Source organism: Hakea prostrata, chromosome 5, assembly GCF_041222555.1.
Source record: "Hakea prostrata isolate BN-2017 chromosome 5, UWA_Hpros_2, whole genome shotgun sequence".
Classification (NCBI taxonomy): Eukaryota; Viridiplantae; Streptophyta; class Magnoliopsida; order Proteales; family Proteaceae; genus Hakea; species Hakea prostrata.
Window position 1 is genome coordinate 9606561 of NC_142604.1, and position 25719 is coordinate 9632279.

At 38.6% G+C, this 25719-nt stretch overlaps 1 protein-coding gene across 1 annotated transcript; it reads left to right on the forward strand.

The window, feature by feature from the left end:
* EMB2763 (ribonuclease II family protein) lies at positions 1-25274 on the forward strand. The gene is made up of 24 exons (XM_089157288.1): positions 1-221; positions 311-448; positions 557-714; positions 2766-2821; positions 3695-3817; positions 3985-4115; positions 4239-4479; positions 5246-5402; positions 8099-8355; positions 8628-8816; positions 9030-9098; positions 10422-10547; positions 10621-10673; positions 13986-14092; positions 15355-15409; positions 15525-15624; positions 21539-21650; positions 22532-22652; positions 23261-23320; positions 23417-23522; positions 23627-23722; positions 24178-24259; positions 24338-24403; positions 24723-25274. Exons 1-24 carry the CDS (start codon positions 168-170, stop codon positions 24919-24921), a joined length of 2856 nt encoding a protein of 951 aa, XP_089013414.1. The 5' UTR covers positions 1-167; the 3' UTR covers positions 24922-25274.
* Positions 25275-25719: the final 445 nt, after the last annotated feature.

Consider the following 25719-nt stretch of genomic DNA (forward strand, 5'->3'; position numbering starts at 1 on the left):
GTAAGCTTTGCCAAGCTTTAAACAAGAAGGCAGAGTTTACCAAAACAGACCAAACAGGCAGAAATTTTGTGTGGAGAAGAAATTTTGTATGGAGAAGAAATTTTGTTTGGAGAAGAAATTCTGAACCGTCGATTTACTACTTTGGAAGCAATTGGAGAATAATAAGGATGTTGCAGAGCAAATCGTTCGTCCGGAAGACGAAGCAAGGCAAAGTAATCAAGGTATGAATCATACTTGATTTATTTTCTACCCTACGTTTTCATATTTGTTCTGTTTGAAGGAATCAAAAGGGTTTCTTTCCTCTTGTCAGGTCGTAAGAGAGCACTACCTTAGAGATGATATCTACTGCGGAGCTTCTATCTGTAAAGTGTGCGATTCTTCAGTTGCTCGTTTGAGCTCATCTGCTTCAACAATTCTTGTTGTTGATACCAATGTTGTTCTTCATCAGGTTATGCTTCCTCAGTTCAACTATTTTGTTATTCTTAAGTTGTTTTTCGATTATAATTTAAGTGGTTTTCAAGTTTCAGTCTTGAACCTTAGCTAGTTTCTTTTTCAGATTGACTTGCTTGAGAATCCGGCAATCGATGACGTGGTTGTACTTTCGGTTGTGCTGGAAGAGGTGAAGAATAAGAATATGTCGGTTTACAACAGAATGAGGGCCATTTGCAGCAATTCTATGCGAAAATTCTTTGTCTTTTCCAATGAGCACCACAAGTGAGTTAATTGTTTCTGTTGCAAATTAGATTATTTCGATACTCACTTGGACAATGGCATTAAAGCTGATGGTTTTGCTTCCTCTCGTCCCCTTATTGTATTCGTTGCCTTTTTTTTTCTTTTGTAAACTTACACGAGTTCAGGAGAGCTATTGGAATGTGGAATAGAAGAAGTAATCAGATGGAGGTTTATACATTGGTTTAGTACCAATTCTTACTTGATGTAACCCAGGGTCTGGGCCAGTCTTCTGGATCCTCTCGAATAGAACCAGCAGTACAATTAGGGTTAAATCTCACTGTTTTAGGTCTGGTCAGAATCTGTTCTCAATGGATAGGAGCTAGATAAACTCCAATTTACCCTGTGGCTTAGGGTTCTTAGCTAAATTAGGGTTTGAAAGTTCTGTATTTAAGTTTCTAGTGTGGACAGCAGCTGTACTTGATTAAATATGACCTTCAGATGAGCCTATTTCACTTTCAAACCTTGGGTCTAAATCTCAGCTGTACTTGACTAAATCTCACTGTTTAGGTCTGGTCAGAATCTGTTCTCAGTGAATAGGAGCTAGATAAAACTCCAATTTACCCTGTGACTTAGGGTTCTTAGCTAAATTAGGGTTTGAAAGTTCTGTATTTAAGTTTCTAGTGTGGACAGCAGCTGTACTTGACTAATTTTGACCTTCAGATGAGCCGAGCCTATTTCACTTTCAAACCTTGGGTCTAGGGTTAGGAGGTCAAGGGTTAAGAGGGGAATGGGTTTGGAGGGAAAGATAGAGAATGTGTAGGGGAAGGTAATCCTAAGAGGGTTTAGGGTTTGGTGGAGAGGTCTAGGAGTTATGAGAGTTTTAGTGAAACTATGGTTTAGGGTTACTAGAGGAAGAAGATGTTGCAGAAAATTCTGAACTAGTTGGGATGAAGGCCTATTGATGAAGATGGAAGTAGAGATAATGCTAAGGGAGGGTGCAATCCTAATGGTGAAGTGAGACTGTGAAAGGGATTAAGAACTAGGATTTTAATGGAGGGGAGAGGTGCTGCTGTGCTGCAAGGATGAAGGAGGGGTGGGGATGTTTTGACTTTTGCGCAAGGGTTAGCGTAGGGGACTGGGGGTTGGAAGGGGCTGGGGCTGTACTTACTTGATGGGAGAAGGTCTCTTAAAGAATTTCAGAACATCCTTGGGTCTCCAGAGCTGCCGCAAATGTAAGAGAGGGAGAGAGAAACTTGCAGTGTCTGGAATTTGCAGAAAACAGTAGCACAATACAGCTGTAGGCCTCCTACCTTGGGAAACCCACGATTTCTCTCCAAACTTCCTTCAATTCAGTTTTTTTATTTCGTCAAATGTGGTTTTTACATGAGGGGGTGGCTCTCTTTATAGCCTTATATTGAAGGAAAATTAAAGTAGGCCTATCTAACTTGAAAACATTCTTGGACTCAATTTAGGGAATCCACTTTAGATTAGGTTCCCGTTACAACTCCATAACTCAAATAAAACAAGTAAACTCCTAATCAAAAGTAACTTGCAAAAATAAGCAACCAACTTCTGGAAGGAATCCTACTTGAAAATTGGATTCCAATTGGGGACTCTTGCTTAGACATGGACTCTTAGTCCAACGAGGACTCTATCATAACTCATCAAGGAATGAACCAAATTATAGAACACAAGTAGATATGGATCCAGGATCCTTGAAAGGAGTGGATTCTAACTAAGGGAATCCCTCTCTAATTGGGACTCCTACCCAAACTGGGAGTCTTGAATAACTTAACCAAAACACGACCAAACTCAACAATAAAAGTAGATATGGACTCCTGACAGTAGTCTGCATCTGAGTAGCCTCCAAAAAGAGGGGGTAGAATGACCAAAATACCCCTGGACAGAATTTGGCCAGTCCTTGGTGCACCTTTTGGGGTCTGTTTTAGGGTCCAACTCTTGATGGATTTTATGTGAGCTGGGCCTGGTTACATCACTTAATGTTTGATCTCTTGAAGTACCGACTAGTGAACCTCAGGATGCTACCTTTTTCTGGTTTTAAACTTTCCTTGTCTTTGACATTGCTTTCACAGGGACACATATATCAAGGCCATGGTCGGAGAAAGTCCAAATGATCGAAATGATAGAGGTATGCTATTTTCTCTTGTGCAATATTATTCGTTGTCATCTCCTTCCACTCTCTTTACCTCCAGTTTTTTTACTTCCCGGATCAAATATTTTTAAGCAATGCCATTATAAACGAAAAGAATGGAAAAGAGCAAATCAAGACAAATTTTCTTTCCTTCAGTCCTCCAATTTTTATTTTATACTTTCTGAAATTGAATGAAGGTCATTGATATCTTAAGTGGTTTTTGATTGCAATGTCAGAAGTACTTTCTGCTGCTGCAATATGAAAAGTGTCCTATTGTCCTCCAGTCATGTAATAACAAATGGGAGAACAAATCTCCCTTCAATCCATGTGATTTTTTAAGTGGTTGTTATTATTTTTTATATATTTTATTTTATTATTATTATTTTTTAAAGTATTGGTTTGGGATCATATTTGATGTCTCCAAGTCAAGAGAGGGAGGAAAATCAGGTTGAAGGGGCATCGCATGTCATCCATTAATCATTTCCTTGTTAACAAGATTGATCTCTTTGACAGAATTACAGATTTTGAGTGTCAAATCAAGACACACATATATCTTAATAGTCTAGAAGGAATTACTTATGTGTGTGTATCTTAATAGTCTAGAAGGAATTAATTATCTCTTTGCATTATTAATAACCAATAACTGTAATCGATAATGCAACAGTAACTCTAAGTTAATAATGGTAGCAACAGTTAGAATTCATGTAGACATGAGTGGATGGGAAATGATTCAGCATGTATCTTTGTTCCTCAACAAAGCATCTTGTCTACAATTATTGCTGTATTCTTTTCTCTTTTTTTTGTTTGGGGGGGGGGGTACTTTGCCTTAAAATTTCAACTTCTGAGTTTTAAATTCCAATTTGCATCTAGCAATTCGTGTGGCGACTCAATGGTATCAAAGTCATCTTGGAGGCAATGTGCAAGTATTACTTATAACTAATGACAGGGAAAATAAGAGGAAGGCCAATGAAGAGGGGATTTCTGCAGAGACAGGTACTGCACATCCTTTTTATGTCACTTGCTATTCCTGTTTATTTCTGATATTTTTTAGAACATCTTTGTATTCCCACATTATCTCATTTTTGCAATGGCATAATTTGTTTGATAGTAACTGATTCATCGTGTACAAATTCATTGGTGGTACATTCTGCTTGTTACAGTTGAATCATATGTTAAATCATTGGGTCAACCAGAGTTGCTTGACCTCCTTGTGCAGCCCTCTTCTGAAGATGTAGCAATGGAGGAAGTTGAAGATCAGAGGCCCTCTAAGAAGAAAATCATACATAGTGAGGTACTCTTGTTTCCTGTTATGTTCTTGCCTACTTCTTGGTTACGTCCTCTTACATCTATGTTTGACTGATTTAAGTATTCAAGAGACTTTTTACTGGAATTGCAAGTTTTCAATCTTTTACAGCACAAACCCATGTCGGAGATCACTTCGGGCTTGCATCGTGGTATTTACCATCAAGGAAAACTTCGTGTTAACCGTTACAATCCATTTGAAGCATACGTTGGAAGTGAGAGTATTGGTGATGAAATAATTATCTATGGTCGGGGTAACATGAATAGGGCATTTGACGGTGACATAGTGGCAGTAGAGCTCTTACCTCAAGATCAGTGGCACGAGGAGAAGTCTCTTTCTATTGCAGATGATGGTAAGTTAGCTTTTTATGAGATGTATCCTGGGGAATGTGGATACATACATCTCCTGGGGAATGTGGATACATATTTAAACACAAATTTGAATGCGTTGGTACATAGATTGATGTAGTTTGATGTGCACTATAAAGTGTTGAATATGTATAAGACTCTGCAAATCACTGTTAAGTTGAAATGGCTGTGGAAGGTGACCACATATTATGCATTAAACATCTGTTAGTCCAGTTGGTTCTTAATTCAACTATTTAACTACTTGAGGCAGCGACCATTATAAAGGTAAATTGGTATACATATACTAACAGATTTTTTGTAGCTCAAGAAGGGTAACATGAACAACACATGATTACTGTGATGTTAAGCCACTTATTGTTTTGTTTGTTATATAGACTTAGAATAAAATTTTGACTTTCTGAGAAATTGGCTAGACCTGCATTTCACAGATTGCTCCATTCCTATTTACTATTTAGTTGGAAAATTAACTAAAACTGGTAATAAATTTTGACTATATCTGTTGTATCATTTAGCATTTCAAATTATATGAGTACCTGTCAATATTGTAAACATTTTGAATCATTCAAAGCACATTTAAGATTTTACCCCAAAAAAGCACATGTTAAGAATTTTCAATCTTTAGGCAATTGTAACTGATACTGCTTAATTTCTTTTAAAATTATTTTAGAGCATACAACTGTGTGTACAATGTGTTATGCACATTAATATGTTTTTAAGTCGGAGATTTATAAACATTTTGCTCCCTTTCAGAGGATGAGGAGGAAGAAGATTTTCATTTAGCTCCAAACAGTGCTGATGATGCACCTAGAAATACAATTTCGAGTCCAGGATCTACTGGAGATGCAAAGTCTGCTCCATGTCGTCCATCTGGGCGTGTTGTTGGTATTATCAAGCGGAATTGGAACTCGTAAGTTTAGCTGAATAAATATATTCTTTAGTTAGATTTTCTGCAACAAGATTATAATGATGCTTCTTTTGGTGACCATCACTTCAATTTTGCTTCCAATCGGAAAACGATACTGATGAACGTCTGTATACTTTACTAAGGAAAAGATTATTTGAGTTGACCACGAAAGGTACGTGAGCACCCTGGTGGGGGATGGGGTTTATGTAGGATGAACCCTATGTTTAGAGCTATACACCCTTGGACTAGTCCAAGAAAACCTTAAGCCAGAAATTTGATTGGCTTATTAGGTCAAAGTCAACAGTGAGGTTTCTCCAGTTCAAGACTGGAAACAGTCTCCATGTGGAAGCAACGGTACGGCTGCTTGCTTTATGATCCTCCCAGATCCACAGTGACAGGAACCTCGTGCACTAGGTACCCCCTTTTTAATTGGGTCAAACTCAACCTTTATGGGTGGGGCTCAGTTTTTGATAGAAGGTTATAGGCTGATAGAATGGTAATACCCTAAAGTACCAGGACAATTCAACAGTAGGATTAAGTCAAATCGAATCCTGAAATCTGGAAATAGAAGAGGACGGAGTTGGGAAATTTTTACCCTGGCAGATCATAGATTTGGATTAAGCTGACACTGGTCAAAGGGCCCCTTTATAATTTGATGCCACAAAGTATGGGAGAAATCTGATGGACAGATTCTCCAATACAAACAATGTTGGTTTCAGCAGAAGAGTCTCAAAACCAGGGTATCTGCCAGGTCAATTTTGAGAGGGTTCTTCTTGTGATTTAGTTCCCAGTATGAACAGCATGCAACCAGCACGGCAGCAATAATGATAAGTGATGAATCCAACCAAAACTCAGGACTTGGATATCAACAAACTTGAATTGGACAGATGCAACAACACTTACTTGAAGGAAAACAGAGCATAGGAAGGAGGAATATAACATTTGCCTTCCCACCGCCATACCTTCATTAGAATCCCAGTGATCCTGAGGATTTCTGGGTTTCCACTTCTCACTTAACTAAGTCTCACAGTACCCAAGTTGAGGCAAAATAAATTCTCTCTCGTAAGAACCATGGAGAAGCTCTTAGGTTCTCACAACTTATGGCTAGAATTAATATAAACATGTATGAAACTAAATTACAAAATTAAAAAGCTGTTAGGAAACTGAAGATAATGTAAAAAAGAAATCTTCAAACCTCCAACATGGGAGTCCTAAAGCATCTTTACTTCTAAAACAATAGATCCAAAAAAAAAAAAGGGGGGGAAAAAGAAAAGCAAGGAATGGGGTGCTATCAACAACTAAATAACTATCCCACATTCTAGTAGACCCAGATCAACAGAAATATCAAAGGCAAGGAAGCCTGTTTTGGTCCACTAAGGCATGCTCTCCTTGTCTTTATTTTTGTTGTGGAATTATTTGTAAACTTCCCTGCATCAAAATCTCTGTCCATCTCTCTCTTGGAAATTATGAAGATGCCCCCTATTTCCAAAACCATCTCGTTCCTCATTGGTGCACTCCTATTACTCTATTAGCGTCCAATCCAAAAGTCTGAGCTTTAGGGTGGGTAGGTCCTTCCAAGGTCAGAAGAGCCATATTCACATGCTACTTGACCAATGTGGAGCTAAACCCATTGTATTCCTGGCTATTGTGTGCACTCTCTGCATTGACTCCCCCAACTCTGAGTCATGTGGCAGGTGTAGAAACAACCCAAATGGCGTCCATTAACATGTTACTTGACCAATGTGGAGCTAAACCCCTCGTATTCCTGGCTGTAGAGTGCACTCACTGCATTGACTCCCCCAATTCTGAGTCACGTGGCAGGTGTAGAAACAACCCAAATGGCGTCCAAAGCCTGAGCTTCAAGTTTGAGAGGTCCTTCCAACGTCACAAGTCCAGTAATTGCATGCAATACCCTACCAATGAAGGACTAAAACCCCTACTCAGTACATCAACTCTATATGCTGCTTGCTTGGAGAACCTCTCCCATATTGTCAATAGGATGTTTGGTTGCCATTTAAATGTACCTTTTATGGAATACAGCTTTTATGTTGTCAGTTCAAGTGTAGTCCAGCTAATTGACGGTTGGTTGAGCACTACTTTTTGTTCTATTATGATTTCTCTCTCCCTCTTTATTTGGTGTTCTACTTTGGAATGATGCTTTCTTTTTGCATTCTTTTTAGTTCCTAGCAGTCTTTTTGTTATTTGATGAATTTTCTTACTTATTGTCATTGCAGTTAGCAGGTTCATAGTAGGCTATATTTTTCTACGAGTTGGTAAAGTAATTCAGAGAAATTAAAACTGATATTTGTGCAGTTCTGTTCATTTCTTGGTCACAGTAGACACCCATTGATGCCATTCTGATCCTAAAGTTCAGTAGAAAATGATTCAAGTGGTTAAAGTTAGAATGCCATGTTTAGGTGTGTCTTAAATGTAATAAAATGTTACAGTGAACGTGAAGTTGTAAAAATACTTCTTACTGTCTTCCAGTTAACAGATGAGAATATTGTGCTTGAATTCTGAGTAGATTATCGTTCAAATATATAGATGAACTTATGAGGTTTTAGCTTGAATTTGGGATCTTTCCTTTCATCTATTGATCACACATGCCTGAAACCTGTTGAAAGAATTTCTTGGTGGAGGGTAGCTCTTTCGGTTGACAAGATATTTTTTGCTTATCTAAAGTAAATGGTTTAATGCAGTTACTGTGGATCTTTGGAGCCAATGCCTATGCCTGCAGGTAACGGTGGTGTTGCTCATGCTTTGTTTGTCTCCAAAGATCGTAGAATTCCTAAGATTCGAATTCAAACTCGACAGCTTGGGAATCTTCTGGACAAGAGAATTATTGTGGCTGTTGATTCTTGGGACCGTTTATCTCGATACCCTTCTGGCCATTATGTGCGGACCGTGGGTGAAATTGGTGACAGAGATACTGAAAGTGAGGCAAGTTTTTGCTTAATCTTCATTCCTTTTGGGTGCACTACAACAAGAAGCAGTAATTTTAGGGTCTTCCACTTAGGTTTGCTGTAACAAAAAGCAGTAATTTCTTCCACATGCAGAACCTCTTTTTCCTTAATTTTTTTTAAGATTTTTAATTTTTTAAAGATAATTTATTAATGTTCCATTTTAAAGATAATTTATTAATGTTCCATTTTAAAGATAATTTATTAATGTTCCATTTTAAATTTCCCTGTGTTATTGGGCTATCATAGTAGGAAATATGATGTTCTTACTTGTTTACCTTAATCATCTTATGTATGCAGGTAGTCTTGATTGAAAATGACATAGATTCACGACCATTTTCTGCCCAAGTATTGTCTTGCTTGCCACCCTTACCATGGTCACTGTCTCCAATGGATTTGGCTAATCCTAACAGACAAGATCTGAGAAATTTGCGTGTTTTTAGTGTGGATCCTCCAGGTATAGAGTCATATGTGCATGGATCTTCTACCGAAAACAATTAAAAAAGAAGTACACGTATCTATTGTATTATCTATTTCAGTTCTTGTTTGTCTAAATCTCTTATTATTTCCCCCCTTATCACATGCTACATGTGATGTTTTTTGTGCTGTATTCTCTCCTGGGCTTTATGATTCACTTTATAACATTACTTTGATGCATCTGGTTCTGCAGGATGCAAGGATATTGATGATGCATTACACTGTACAGCTCTTCCAAATGGAAATTTTGAAGTGGGAGTTCGTATCCTCATTTTTTTTTAAAAACTCCTTTAGTATCTTATTCTACTGAAAATGATAAAAATGGACCCAAGTTATTCGTTAGGACTCTTACCATACTTGAAACTTCATTTCATCTTGTGATAAGTCTGCATTGTGAAAGCGAAATGACAGTTGCCAATTCTATGGTTCAGATAAGATGGATGCAGGCTTTTACAGTTATTTCAATTAAGCAGTTGAAACTTCCTCTCAAGTGTCCTGCCTTGGCTGATACTACAGTTTGATGGAAAGAGTGATTCTATTGGAGGAAAAACTATTTCCATGTATTGCTTAGTATTGTAGCACGTTTGATTGTCTTTTCCTGGTTTGCTGATATGTCATTGACTGATAATTGTATGTGGTGGTTGTTTTGTTCATCCCTGTGCATGAGATTTGTGGCTGATAAGGACATTGTGGTGGTATTTCCAGTGGAGTAAATGAGGGATAGCAGTGTCTTAGTTTTGGTATTGACCTACATTAGTTGTTTCTCAACCCTAAGCTACAGCCCCATGAAGTAATTGATTTGCCAATGACATTTGACCATTTGCACAATGTAACTAGAAGAGGACTCTGCATCATGGTTGTCAAAGCGTCCGCCTAGGCGGCAAGACGGTTTTTCAACCACCTTGTTTTGAACCGCTTAATTGACGCCCAAATTACAAAGAAACTCCAAGGCCCAAAGTGACATAGGACCTATTTTTTTGCTCAGGGGCGCCCATGCCCGTTGGCAACAGAATGTGAAGCATGAGCCATACTCAGCATCAAGAATCAATGAATCAGTAAACTCCTAGTCCAAGGCAGATGTTTTGACAACCATGGTTTGATAAAATGAACTTATGTTTGTATTCTTTTTTTGAATTTATTTTCATAATTATGATTCTTGAATGGTTGTTTTTTTGGGATGAATGTGACTATTGAATATTTGTTTAGCTTATTATAGAAAGTAGTTGTATTGAAAATTTTTGACCTAACCGCTTTGGTCGCCTTATTGCCGCCTAGATGCTGCTTTGTCGCCTAATCACCTAGTCTGAACCCCAATCACTTTGGTCACCTTACCGCCTTGACAACCTTGCTCTACATCATGGCTGAAGGGTTCAGTTGGAGCTCCAGATGGTTTTGTGTTCCAAATCTTATCATGGCTGAACCACAAACTCATCCTTTGATGAGTTTGTGGTTCGGTTATGGTTTAATATTCCTGGTTACTGTCCATAGATAAAGTTACTCTTTCTTTATGCTTCTTGGGGTTTGTTTCACGTATTGGCTATTAGAAACAATTGAAATATTGTAATTCTTTAATGCCATTAATTAGATATAGCTGATGTTACAAATTTTGTCCACCCTGGGACCCCACTTGATGATGAAGCTTCACAAAGGGGAACATCTGTTTATCTGGTTGAGCGCCGGATTGACATGCTTCCAAAACCTTTAACAGAAGGTAATGTTTCTTCTAGTATTGATTGGTGATAGCCATTGTGTTTGCATCATCTAATCCGTTGTTTTCTTTGCAGATATTTGTTCTCTTCGATCCGATGTGGAGAGGCTGGCATTTTCTGTTATTTGGGTATGCCTATAGAAAAGATCCATTTGAGCATCAATATTACTTTTATTTCACCTCTTGAGAGGTAGCAATTGATTGTTATGTTTATTCTGATACATGGTATATGTTGAATTCTGTGACTTGTATTAATAAATGGTTACTATATGATCTTAGCTTTTTCCAATTTTATAGAATGCAAATCTTAGTTTCTGCTGAACTATGTGATTTGGATTATGAACAGCAGCTACATGATTCCCAATTTGACGCAGATTTTCTGCATTTGCAAATTCTTGTGGGGTTTGGTTTTTGTGTTTGCGCTCTCATGTTAGATAAAATGCTTTGCTATATTGTTTATGGTAAAACATGAGCTGTCTGCTGGAATCTTTATTTAACTTATCCTTCCTTAACACATATAGTTTTTTCTTCAATTAAAAAGAAAAACTTGAAACCTAGTCAACATCTTGTGTTTTGGGTTGAACATAAGTTGTGAAATTGTTAACTTTGGTCAAAATGTAGCTACTGCTTGACTGATCCATATGTACTCGTGGGGCAGTTCCTGCACTTCCACACTTTTTGTGACACTGGCTCATGCTGTACTAGGTATTACTCTTCTTACTAAACTGAGCTTTCTAATTCAGACAGAAGGTGTCGCTTTAGTATTACTCTTCTTACGTCATCTAGGAGAGTTTCCAGACAGAAGGTGACCCTGTTTAACCTATTGCAAAGGTGTCGCTTTAGTGTGTTACAGTTCCTTTTTGGTGGATGTATTACTTCTGCTTGGGGATATAGCCATATATTGTAGTGTTATTTTTTTCTTATGTTTTTCGTATGCATGTATGTGCTATTGTTGGTTACAATGGGGTAATGCAAGCCTGGGCTCTAGAAGATCCAGTTTGGATTGCTCCTTGCAGTCCTCTAATTAACTACAAACTGAAAGAGGTAGGCAGGTAGGTAAATAGGAGGACTCTTGTAAAGGACTTGTGTCCATTGATCAGGGGTATCTTGGAATGAAAGATAAAGTAAGGACTCAATTGATTAAATGAAGAACAAAAGGTAACGTTGGAAAGAGGAGGATTGTGCTGACATAAATATTTTGGAAACATTATCACCATCCCCTTCAAACTCCTATATGATAGGAAAAGATCAAGAAAGTGACAAGTGCTGAGACCAAACATCTGTTTCAAGTGAGAAAACTCACTCTACTGGTTGCAGGCCTATGGATTCCACACAAACATCCGGGAGAGATCATAAAACAAGGTAAAATCTTTGCAACTCAGGTCTGCCAGAAAACTCAGGAACGACATTATTGCTGATTCAATTTCTGTCAAGTGGATGGGTCTTGGGAGATTAAACTCCAGGATCTACACTCAAAACTCTTGGTAAGAAAGGAGAACAGTTGAGAGAGATCGATGTCAACATTTATGGCTGCTATTTCTGGCTGACAGTTTCCACCGGACAGTAAAAGTGAAGTACGCAGAGACAGATGAATGGCACAATCGCAGCAAAGGCATGGGAGAGAATAGGGATACGAGAGAGGGGAAGCTTGCAACGCTCGTAGTGCTAACTGCTAACCTATGTTTTAAGTATTCCTCATTGAAATTTTATTCTAGTATATGAGGGGAAAATTAGAGGGGGGGGGGGAGAGAGAAAAAACTGCTATGTATTCTAACATAAAACTCTGGTAAACTAAGTGATTACCTCAAACAAGAAATCAATCTCATGCATTATCCTTGATGTAGTCTCACTGAGATGAGGGCCAATAAACTAAGATCCTTGATGATCAGAAGACAAACTAGGGCTTACAAACCCTGCAGCTAGGGTTTCAAGGCTGTTTAGGGCTTTGGGGTTTCTAGGCTGGGTGGATAGGGTTTGAATTAGGGTTATAGGCCTAGGGTTTTTGAAACAAGAACCTGAACTATATTGAGTGCAGTTTCAGATTCTAGTTTCTGGGTTTTAGGGCTTGGGAAATTAGGGTTTGAAGAAGATAACTGGGGCAGGGAATAGGATCGAGTGCTAATGGGAGCATGTAGTGTTTTTTTTTTTTTTTTTTTTTTTTGGGGGGGTGGGGGTGGTGTTGGATCTCTAAGGAAAGGGAATTTTGGGAACGGTAGTGAGGAATATGAAATTTAGGGTTTGGGGGAGAAGAGGGAGAAGAGAGATGGCCAAATGGGTGAGGGAGGGAAAAGGACAGCAAGGAGCAATGGGGCAAGGTGTAGAGTTAATATCAATTAATACTAAACTGTTTTAGAAAGCTCTGGAAGGGATGATAGATGAATGGAGGCAGACCAGTCTGAACTCAGTCTGACTGAAAGAACTTCCTTCAGTCTGAACTCTAAAGTCTAAACTCCACTTGTATCCTGCTCTTGCTGCAACAAACACTCTTAATAATTTTATTCATCAAAGCTGTCTTGTTACAAGCATAGACTGGCTATTGTAGCCTTTGTTACTGACTCCTAACAGTACTTAACATAAAAAACAGGATCTAAATAGGATTCCTAACTTAAATAGGACTTCTATTTGTGTCATCCTAGACTGACTTAAGTAACAATTTGAAAACAGATTTTGACTCCTAACAAACTCCTGATTACAATCAGGCCCATCTGAGAGCTCGAGTAGGACTGCCAAAATTACCAAAACATTCTGCTGCCGGATTATGCTTCTAATGCTGCTGGTAGTACCCTAGGCTGCTGGGCAGCAAGCCTAGTTATTCTTGCAGGCCTTGGGAGTCTTCTTGGGGTGATGTGGCGACCTACGTCAATCCTACTTTTAAATATTACAAGATAATCACAAACAAGAAAATAAATCCTTAAGTATCCTATTGGACTCAATATTCAAGTTAGATCCATTCTTCTCTGTCTGGGCATACTAGTCCAAGGATGTGCTCCTACGTTGGTTGGGGTGATTGTCAATTGACTAATGACAATACCCAACAAAAGCATTACATCTTTGATGCTCCTTAATAATGTGGAATGTTTGGGCCTGGAACTGAAGTGTGCGACTCAACTGTAGATGCTGATCTTACATCCTTAGCGGTCACCACCGTAGATGCTGATTTTACATCCTTAGCGGTCACCTCACATTTGATAGTTCCATGGGTTCGTCAGCAATGAAACAAGTAAACCAACTCGAAATGTCATCCAAAGTTTACATTGTTTGTGTTAAACAGATGGATGTAATCTACATGCTATAATTGCATGATTAGGTGGAGAACCACCATAAAATAAAAAAGTCTACTTTCTCAGGGTTTTTTTTCCTTCTTTTTTCTCAGCAGTGATTTGGCTTATTTGGTAATTTATTATCTTAAATTTATGGTTGTAATTTTTGCCTGAATTTTAGGAAATGACTCCTGAGGCAGAGATAATTTCTACAAGATACACTAAAAGTGTCATTAAGTCGTGTGCAGCATTATCTTATGTTGAAGCTCAAGCCAGGATGGATGATAGGTGATCTCCCTCCCTCGTCTTTTTGTGCTATTGTATTTTTTTTCTGGGTGGCATTGACTTCTTTTCCATTTTAATTTGTGGATTCTAAAAACACCCGGTTCTGTATTCACTTCTCTTTGGGCAGATAATACTTTATGTTTCATGCTCGTTTCTGATGCTAAAGCACTGGTGTCTTACCATCAGTGGAAGGGTTAGGGGTAGAATGAATGAAGTAAATCGTTAACATTGATTTAGTATATTTGCACTTGCGATATTGCTTGTTACCATGTTTTCATGGTTTTGGATGTTGGTTTCATCCCTGGCTTCATCAGATGATGAAATCCCTATATACCTAGAGCTCGTATCTCTTTCCCCTGTCTCAGCTTGAATTTTTTTTGGGGGGGTGGGGTTGGGGGTGGGGAACATTTTAGAACTGAAATCCACCTTATTTTAGACCTGCTAAGCACAGTGGAAACATTAACTTTTACAAATTCAAAATGGTTCTTTGACTTTGGACCCTAGGTTGATGGTCTATGCTGTAATTGAGCTCTACCCTAGGCTAAGCCACATAGCTTTTGGGAATTAGAACGTAGTAACTCATATAATGGAAGTGAAGGTGTAAATAATTTAAGCATTAGGATTTCAAAATAAACTTGTCCTTTTTTCTTTTTCCCCTTTATTTTGTATCTGCAAGAAAAACATTTTATTTTAGAGAAAATAAAAAAATAAAAAATAAAATTACAAAAAGAAAAAATCTCAGCTTCCATCGATACATGCATCGGTGGAATTGTATCTCATAGAATAACTTCATAGTCAACAGACAAGGTTAAATCATGTTTTATGGGAAAAAGTAGTCATTATTGAGCTGAAAGGATACCTAGCAGTGTGATTGAGATCAATCAAGAGAGAATGAAAGATGTGGGAGCTTCAATGTTGAACTTTTCAAGCTTTGATCACTACTTGGAGGTGATGTTTGCCCAGAAAGTCGAACAAAGCCTTTAGAAAGGTGTTTTCCCTTCTCAAAGGCGAAAGTCAAAATTTCTTTGAAATATGGTATTTGTGTGACTTGGAGCGGTCTGTATCACTTATGATCTTGTTCAAGATCTGCCAAACCCAGATATTAGCATGATATTGCAGAATCTCAACTCATGCATGTTACAAATAATCTCACGCCTAGTTTAGATTACTTCTCTTCACATAGGTAGTTGCTGTTATCTTGACCCCCCCCCAAACTGTTACCATTCATAATTCATGGAGGTTGATTTATCTTCTATGTTTGGCAGTCGCTTGATGGATCCTTTAACTACTGATCTGCGAAATATGAACGGATTAGCAAAGGTGTGTGTGTATATCTTCACCTTCTTTGGTCATAGGTTTAAGTCACTAATACTCTCTCTTTTATGATAGTTATCTGGATTTTCATTTAAATTCTCTTATAAATACAATTGTGTAGATCATGAGGCTCAGGCGTATTGAAAGAGGAGCTATAACTCTTGCTTCAGCTGAAGTCAAATTTCAGATTGATACAGAAACTCATGATCCTCTAGATATTGGTATGATATTGGTTTTTGCTGAATATCTGTTTTGCTACTAAAAAGTGGGAGTAAACTGTAAAGAGTTCTCCAATGCACAACTGACTTCAAACATTCTCATAAAGGTTGAACCTTTAGTATCTTATACAGTGTCATCATGTTCCAGCTGTTTTATAGTTGCATTTGTCTTTTTACAAGATGCCTGCCTGCTCTTTCTTTCCTTTTCTTTTCTTCTTCCTCTTCTTCTTCTTGTTTTTTTTTTTTTTTTTTTTTTTTTTTTTTTTGGGCCTTTATACTGTTTCCCCAGCCATGAGTGAATAGAATGTCTTGTATGTGGCAATCTCTTTTCTTTTTAATTGGCGGTTGCAAAAGATGTAGGATATTCTAAGTGCCATGTAGCTTGAAACATGTATAATCCAGGACATGGTTGGTCCATGGTTGGGTTACTTGGGTGAAGTTTGGTTTACCCTCATACTCTCAGCCCAAGGCATGGTTCTGTTGTGTTTCTACTTGAAACAAGAATCCAATTTTAGGAGTTAGAATTTTGTCTTTTAGATTTATACTCGGAAAATTCTTTTTATAGTTATTACCTTATTGGCTGGAGTAGGTAACAATTGTTTTGAAGTTATCTTATCTAGTATGTATCGTTGATAATGCTAGGTGTAAGTGATGGAAGACTTTTTGCTGCCTTAATATATATATATATATATATATATATATATATATTCAGATATCATTTATTTATTTAATTTTAATTTGAAAATACCTTGATATCTCTAAGAGACCCTTGTGGTTTTGGTTTACTGAAGGATTTAGTTTGTTTGGATTGAATGAGGTTGTTGCCTCTGCTCTCATTCCCTCCTCTCTTCCATACTTCTCCACTTTTTTCTCCTTTCCTATCCTTTCCTACTACCCTACAACCTGAGATTCTGTTCTTCTTCTTCTTCCTCCTCTCTCTCACTCACTCATCACCAGCAGATCTACTTGATCTGCATCAATGCCTCATTTGAAGATTGGACCAATAATGGAAGTGTCTCAGCCATACAGCTAGTAAAATTGATCATGATAATACCATAGAATTTTTTCCCCCCAAAATAGGAAGTTCAATTTCCGATCTTTAATTCCAAATGGAATTGTCTGAATACATGTGTATCAATACATACATACTTGGTGGGATGCCTAATATTTGACATATGTAGGGCTAGAACCATTGAATTGGGAGGCCCTTCTTCTGCTAGAATTTGCCATCCGTCAAGTTCCCCCCTCCCTTAGTTAGTTGTCACAAATTTATATCTTGACATGGGAAAATTAGGTGTTGAAATTCAGAATGCTAATAAATTATGGCATTGATGATGTGTCCACAATATTTGAGTGCAAACAAGGCAACCTTACCGATGGAACCCATAGAAATTACTTTTCCCTTTTGCAAATGTTATGTGCCAAAGCTCAGTTATCTCATTCCTGTTAAGATTTTCTGTGGTGTTCTATATATCAGTCTGGAGTGCGATATTCTAGTAGTGATGCGTACTATTGCTGAAAAGTAAAGCAAGATCTAATGGCTAGATCAGGATTGAGAGGAATCCTATTAATAGTAGGTAAAGGATGAAACTGTCAAATTAAAATTCTGAGAAAGATCCAATTAGAGATTCTTAAGTTCACACTAGATTTAATATGTAATACTGTTAAAACAGAAGCGATGAGTCATCAGGCATAAGGACTGAATCCAATATTCAATAGCTTTAAACAGTTCCTACTCGAAGTCAACTCCATGAATTAACCAACAGACATTGAATCTGAAAACAGAATATGAAGACCGTGGACTGTTAAGATCTTCTGTGTTTAGGAATGTAAGTTAGCTATAAATCTCACCTTGAAATTAGCAACTCTTGGTGGAAATAGGATCAAAGAAACATAAGTACTAGTAATGGCAGAAATGCTGGGAAAATCAGAAATGAAACTGGGCTTCCCACTGCAAGGTGCTTGGTTGGATCTAACACCAACTGATTCCTTGATTAGGCACATCTCTTTCTTTATTCAAGGACCAGAGCACCAGTTCTTTCTCCCATGACACCAACCCCCCACCCCCCAAAAAAAAGAAGAAGAAGAAGAAGAAGAAGAAGAAAGGAAAAGAAACCAACAGCCCAAAAGAAAAATTATAAAAAATGAGAACACACACTTAAAAAAAGAAACTTCTATTTATTGATATCCATTAATTAGTGTTGGAGTTTGATAAAACCCTACTAATACTTCCCAAAATCCATACAAGAATGCAAGAAATAACAAGATAACACTGGTTTCTATGGTGCCAGTTGTTGGGTTTGGGTGTCTTGTATTCTGTGGGTCCATGTAATTATGGTTTTGATTGTATTTGTAATTGAAATAGGGTTTGGGTCAATTACTAATACTGGGGTAAAATTGTAATTACATTGGGATTAGGGTTTTAGGCTTCCCTATAAATAGTCTCTGTGGGATAACCTATGGGAATAAATCTCTGTAGGAGATTGGGGAATCAATCCCTCTAGGGGATTGGGGAACCCATCCTGAGGATAAGGATGGGGGCAAGCAAAGGGTAATACTTTGTGAGTGTGAGAGTGGTGTAAGGTTTCCTGGAAATAGTGAAATTCTTTTTTCTCTCTGGTGTACATAAGCAGGGTTTTGCCGAACCACGTTAAATCTCTCTTGTGTGCTTTGCTTGTGTTCTTCTCTGTTCGTGGTTGTGCATCCATTATCCCTAACAAGTGGTATTAGAGCAAGGTTCGGTGGATCGTCGCCGGAGGTGTGCAAAGATCCAAAAAGGAGGGGATATGTGTCACGTCATATAGCGGTGATGAGCTGTACCAGACACCCCAAGTGGGGGGTGTGCGCCATGCTGGTTTAGTGATGGCGGTAACAAAAGCATCCCAGGAGGGGATGTGGGCCATGCGGTAAGGTGTGGTGGATACACAGAGACTGGTGATTGCAGAGAGACATCATCAACGCTTTTCTTCAAGGTGGTTTGTAGAATTCAAGCCAAGGTGGAGATTGTTGGGTTTGGGTGTCTTGTATTCTATGGGTCCATGTAATTATGGTTTTGGTTGTATTTGTAATTGAAACAAGGTTTGGGTCAATTACTAATACTGGGGTAAAATTGTAATTACATTGGGATTAGGGTTTTAGGCTTCCCTATAAATAGTCTCTGTGGGATAACCTATGGGAATCAATCTCTGTAGGAGATTGGGGAATTAATCCCTCTAGGGGATTGGGGAACCCATCCTGAGGATAAGGATGGGGGGCAAACAAAGGGTAATACTTTGTGAGTGTGAGAGTGGTGTGAGATTTCCTGGAAATAGTGAAACTCTTTTTTCTCTCTGGTGGACGTGACAGGGTTTTGACGAACCATGTTAAATCCCTCTTGTGTGCTTTGCTTGTGTTCTTCTCATTTCGTGGTTGTGCATCCATTATTCCTAACAAGTGGACCCCCAACACCTCACAATGTTCCCTCAGCCTACGGCTGCCCACAGGACTCTCCAAACATTCGATCCCCTCTCCACACTCTTCTCCCTCTATTTATTATCTCAACTAACCCTCATTCTCTCACTCTTCTCCCTCTATCTATTATCTCAACTATCCTTAACTAACCTTTATTCCACCTGGCCTCATCCTAGGGTCCTAACAACTACCGGCCTCTCGAAAATCACCTTGTCCTCAAGGTGATGGAAATTTTGAAGACTTTTAGCCCTCTACATGCTTGCCAAGTAAACACACTAGGTCAGCATCTTGATTGATAGCCTTCTTTGGCTTCCCATACTCTGGGTACCCTCGCAACTGTAAGCAGCCCATATGAAGAAAAAGAAAACCTTGAAAATTACAGCAAAAGCACAATCCCTTCCTGCTCCAAGATTTCCGCTTCCATTAAACAACCCAACTCCAAATGCCACAGCCCTAGCAGAAGTCCGAGGAACCTGCACGTGGTTGGAAGAAGGGCATCAGTGGCCAATTTGTTCAGTTTCCACTGCCGCTGCTGCTGCCGTTGCGACGCAAGCCTCACACTGCATTTGGTTGGAGCTAGAAGGAGGAGGAACAGTAGTGTTCCTAAAATGCCCATGGCAGTTTTGCTTTGTCAATGGGTTGTTTCCAAGCTGGGCCTCGATTGACAATACCCAAAACAAAACTGCTGGGCTGGGCTTGAAACCAATAAGAACCCAACCAATAAGAACCCATTTGCGAACCTCAATTCCAAGACTCAGGTCCAACGTCTTCCCATTGTGGGTTTTAGTTGGGTCTTTTAAAGCCCATAGTAGGTCTTTTGAGTTGGTGGGGTTCCAATTTAAACCCTGGGTTAAGATAAATGGGCTGGGTAATGGTTTGATGGAAGGGGTTGGGTTTTGGGTCATTAAACCGTAATGGACCCAAATTAATTCTTTTGAATGGGCTAGGACTAAACACTTAAAAGTGTGGATGAAGGAAGATAGGTTGGGAATTGGGCTAATGGAATAAAATGGGCTGGGGTTTAAAGAAATAGGTTGGGCCCAAGAAGGTTTCTTTGGGAACCAAGCGGCCCAATCTTTAAATTTGGTTCGTTTGGGCCCTAAGTGTGAGGATGGGCGAACCTGAGTTGGGCCAAAGTTATGGCTCTTAATGAATGAACCAAACCCACGAACCGATTTGAGGTGAACCGAACAAATTCGAAAAACCCTAACTTTCCATCGTCTTCTTCTTCCTTTCCTTTGAACAGAAAGCTTTGCCGCCGCCTGCCGGTTTCCGCCAGATGCTTCCGACTCTCTTCCATTCCCCTTGTGACCCTCATTTTTCATTTTACCGCTAAGATCAATAGCCTCCGCAACCTTCAACCCTCTATGTGGCATTTTTCTCATGGTTTGGTGAGAAACAACTGCTGCAACTAATCGATCACAACCATCGGCCACTTCTTGCGCCTTTACCTGCGCTTGATCGATGTGGTGCTGCCATTCCTCCTCTCCAAGAACCAATGCAGATTCGATATGATGAAGCTTTGCATTCTCTCCATCACTGAAATTAGTAACTAGTGCTTTACTGAAGTTCGCCCAGGTAAACTCCGGCCAAGCCCTTTTGTATACCCAATCCAATGCTTTTCTCTCCAAGTGTTGGAGAGCTATGCCTAATCATTGGTCATCCTCGATGTTGCGTTCCCAACAAAACAACAGGATCTCAAGAAACCAACTCTGCACATCTTTTGTGCCTGAAAACAGCGGCAATACCATCCTTCTCTAGGATCGAACTGCTCTGATGCCAATTGATAAAACCCTACTAATACTTCCTAAAATCCATACAAGAATGCTAGAATTAACAAGATAACACTGGTTTCTATGGTGCTAGTCACCCCCAACACCTCACAATGTTCCCTAAGCCTACGGCTGCCCACAGGACTCTCCAAACATTCGATCCTCTCTCCTCACTCTTCTCCCTCTATTTATTATCTCAACTAACCCTAACTAACCCTCATTCTCTCACTCTTCTCCCTCTATTTATTATCTCAACTATCCCTAACTAACCTTCATTCCACCTGGCCTCATCCTATTGTCCTAACAGAGTTTCTTTGGCATTGCATTACAACAGCTACTCCTTTTAGAAGTCCACTGCAACTTTTAGAGGGTGTCCCAAATAGAAGTGGTTTAAACAGTAACAAAAGAGTACTAGTTAGCTAACTTACTGAACCACAAACAAAAATTTTTTGGGTGAAACATACACAGAACAGTAATAATACTGAAGTAATTGAACACAAAGGCGATGCTAGGCCTGGCCTTCTTTTTGGTCCTCTTCTTGCTGTATGTCCACAATGCTGCATCATACAGAAATCTACCAATGGCTTAAGATGCTTTGACTGTAAACTCCAACTTATGTATTACACAGTTACCATTATTTTCTGGTCTATTTGGCTTTCCTTAGTCATATAAATTATTGTGGACACTTTCTGCAGGAATGTACCAGATTCGTGAAGCAAACCAAATGGTTGAGGAGTTTATGCTTGCTGCTAATGTTTCAGTCGCAGAAAAAATCCTGAAACACTTCCCTCAATGTTCACTGCTAAGGTATTTGCACATCATTCCAGTTGGTGTCAACTAGGGCCTCTGTTTCAGAGGACTGGTATAAATAGTGTATGCAGTTTAGACCATGCATTTTATTGCTGCAGTTTGAGGTTCTGTATTGGGGAGTTGAAAGTAGTTTCCTCCCTAATATCAAATGCAATGCGATATATCACTTGATATGAGTCCAAAGAGTGGATTAGATATCTTATGCAAAAACAAATGCTTGAGAACTAGAGCAACGGAGTATTCATGTTTGGAAGGGGACAGTTTCGTTTTTTTTTCTTTTTTGGTTTCAAGCAGAAACGAGAGCCTGGGAAAAATCAAATGCTGTAAGCAAGAGGCATCCCATGTTTTTAACTAGATTGTAAACCTCACATTTATGAGACTCCATTACCCTCTTATAAGTTGGCTATATCTCTTGTGCACCCATAGAGAACCTTAGCAGTGTTTCAGCCCTGGATTGAAGCACTATATTTATAACATCAATAAAACAAGTAGAATTGGAAAAGTCCTAGGTATGGTAAGGAGAATACTTTGGACCGTTAGTGTCCTTTTGAGATTGAAATTATAGCTGAGTTGTGGCCTACTTTCCCTATCCTTCAAGAAAGTCCATTAAAAAAAAGCTTGCAACTAAATAAATAGAAACTAACATTAAACCTGTATGCATCAAACAGTAATGCTGAGACAAACTGAATTGGTCTATTACAATAGTAACCCCAAAAGTACCAAGTCTATGGTCTTTCTGACCCATTATACCAGATAAACATATCAGTCCATGGTCTAGTCCAATGGGCTGGTTTGTTATTGGCCTTGTTCTTTTGAACTGCATAATTGCCGGTATCCATCTGTCATTAAGCACTTACAGTTCTTGATTGCACACACAGGCGTCATCCTAGTCCTACAAAAGAGATGCTAGAACCATTGCTGCGTACAGCTGCTGCTGTTGGTCTCGATTTGGATGCATCATCATCAAAAGCATTGGCTGATTCTCTTGATCGTGCTGTGGTAAGATTATGTACTTATATGAGTTTTTTTGGATTAGCTACCCTGTTTATATGGTTACCATGGTGAGAGTGGCTTCGGCATCGGATACGGATTTTTGTCAGTAGCTCATAGTTATGTTAACAAGGTATGTGTACATGACAACGGAAGATAACAAACTTCCTTGTAAGGCTAGCATGAGCCAAAAACTGGGACTACAGGAAAAATGAAAAATACCTATAATAGAATGCTAACTCATTTAATAACCAATATTCAATAGCTAATAGTTATATTAACAAGGTATATGTGCATAACTCAAAATATTACTTGGTACCCTCTGTTTATCTAACTCATTTACTGGAGATCAACTTGGCAATCTCAAGAGATGATTTGGTCTTTACTGTCCATTCTTTTGTCTAAGAACCATCCGACAGCAAGAGAGGATCAAACACGTACACAATCTTGGCAGGCAAACGTCTATTGGACATTTTCTGGGATTTGCTGTGCTCTTTCCCCCCTCTTCTCCTTGGAATACAGATATGCTATCTGAGTACATATGTGTACCTACCCCATCTCCCCATTTCTTTTAAGAAATAAAATTTCTAACCTATGCCTTTAAAAATGTGTGATAGGGTGATGATCCATATTTCAATAAGCTGATGAGGATATTGGCAACCAGATGCATGACTCAGGTATTGTCACTTGAATTAGTATAAAATGGTGCTAATTCTTGTTGGCAGTGAGGAACATTCATGGGGTATCAATTAATTGTTGTTTTGCACCTTCAGGCAGTTTATTTCTGTAGTGGAGATCTCACTCCTCCAGAATTTCACCATTATGGACTTGCGTCACCTATCTATACTCATTTCACTTCTCCTATTCGAAGATATGCAGGTTAGTGGTAACTATTGAACAGACGATTTATTTTCTTTTATGGGAATGTCAACCTGGGGAATTGGGACTTCTGAAATTGAGTGGGTTAATTTCTTTTCCTGCAGATGTTATTGTGCACAGGCTGCTCGCTGCAGCTTTAGGGATATTAAAGCTTCCACCAATTTTCCAAGACAGACCCCAACTCACCAGTATTGCTGACAGTAAGAGCATTCATGTTCTTCATAGAAAAATATCTTAATTTGTCTCTTCTTGTTTTCAATGCTATGAAAGTATATCCAACTTTTTCCTTGTTCCTTTGTGTGGATGGAAAATTTCATGCTGGCCAGATATTTACATTTACTTTTTATTTAGAAAAGAAAATAGCTTTCTATGAGTCAAATATCCACTTTAAAAGAAAAAAGTTACCTCAGCTTGACCATCCAAATAGAAGAGAGAGAAGAGGGGGGGGGGTTACAACAACTTAAATTGAGAAAAAATTTTATGGTTTCCTATTTTAGTTTTCCTCAAATTTCTTAAGTTGCTGTTGTATCATAATGTTGTGGTTGCGGTATTATACGTCTTAAAAATATCTCTCAATGATGTGATAACTAAGCTGCCAATGACCTAGTCAGATTGCTACTTTGTGCTGTCATTACTTATTTGTGAATCTCTTCAGATTTGAACTATAGGCATAGGAATGCCCAGATGGCTAGTCGGGCATCAGTGGAGCTCCATACGCTCATCTATTTCAAGAAGCGGTAAGTTGAGCACGGATCTTACCCAAGTAGATATTCTGTTTTTGAAAGCTGTTTAATGCAGTTTTGTTTCTCTTGCAGGCCTACAGACACTGAGGCTAGAATTGTGAAGATAAGATCCAATGGCTTTATTGTATTCGTGCCCAAGTATGCCTTATGCCTTTTATATTTTATTTTTTTGGGCTATGATTACACATTATTATTCTCAAAAACATTTTCAGATTGTGGAGAAAGATTATTAGGAGCTCCAATTTCATCTTACATTCCCCTTCCTGGGTGGCCCCAGTGGGCCATCAAACAAATTTTCTTTTTGGAGATCTAGTGATTTTTTCTGTTCGCCTATATGAGTTTCCGTACTCAAATGCTGCTGTTTTCTGCTTGTTCTGGAGAATGATTTCCGACGGTTGCTGAATCCCTGAAGCAGAGATTTTATGATGGAATTTGTGTGTGCTTTAATATGTTGCAGATATGGTATAGAAGGCCCTGTTTACTTGACAGAAAAGGGAGATAAGGCACGGGGTGATTGGTTCGTGGATGAGGTACAGCAGAAGGTGAAGAAGATGGATGGTAGCATCAGTTACAGCATCCTCCAGACTGTGAGGATTCACATGGAGGTTGTGGAGCCACAGCCGAACCGGCCAAAGCTTCGGCTTGACCTTATCTAGAAGTCACGAGTTACAATGCATCCTTTGTTTAGGTATTTCTCTCAAAGAAATAGTAAGTTATACTGTGTTTGATGATCAAGACTCACTCAACTGGAGCTGTAGCATGGAAAATATCAAATATCAGTTGCTCTCTCATCATTATTCACTTTTTGTATACGTTTCGAATAGATTTATTTTGATTACCCTGTAACCTTTCTAGTACTGACGAGTTTCTCAATCAATTCAGTCGCACTTGAATAGTCTAGCAACATGTAATACAGTTACTGACCCTTTAGAGAAACAGACCTCACATTTATTGTATTATCAGTTTTCAGTAATGGTTAAATTCATTGGGAAGCTTGGCAGTAAGAGAACACTGTGAGAGCTTGAGATTTCAAGTTGATAATTTACTTCTTGTGTCTACTCTAGAAATTATGGTCTTAGTTCATTATACAGTTGCAATGTTGATCACCACCTGTTTGATCTTTGAGCTCAATCCTTCCAGGCAACATGCGCTTTATTAGAACTGCAGTAACAGACTCTGGTAGTTCCTCCGAAACAACTGTAACGAGTATGATAGGCGATCTGATTTTATCGTCCTTCCAAAATTTTACTTTGTGTGTATAAACTGAAAGAAGTTCAATCTTTTTGATAAACCCTATCCAAGGTCATGAGAGAGCTTAATCATAATGGTGCAACTTATCTTTCCCTTGGCATTCTAATTAAATATATTTCAAACAAAATCAGAACAAAAAGCAAACTGTAATTTATCAAACATGTAAAAGAATGACTGCCTCAACTATCAGGATCTCTCAGCAG

What these genes read in the sequence shown, in the direction of transcription:
- EMB2763 (XM_089157288.1), top strand. Translation starts at nt 168, where the DNA reads ATGTTGCAGAGCAAATCGTTCGTCCGGAAGACGAAGCAAGGCAAAGTA. An exon ending in AGCAAGGCAAAGTAATCAAG is followed by an intron (nt 222 to 310) that starts GTATGAATCATA and finishes TCCTCTTGTCAG; the next exon opens with GTCGTAAGAGAGCACTACCT. An exon ending in TCTTTCTATTGCAGATGATG is followed by an intron (nt 4,480 to 5,245) that starts GTAAGTTAGCTT and finishes GCTCCCTTTCAG; the next exon opens with AGGATGAGGAGGAAGAAGAT.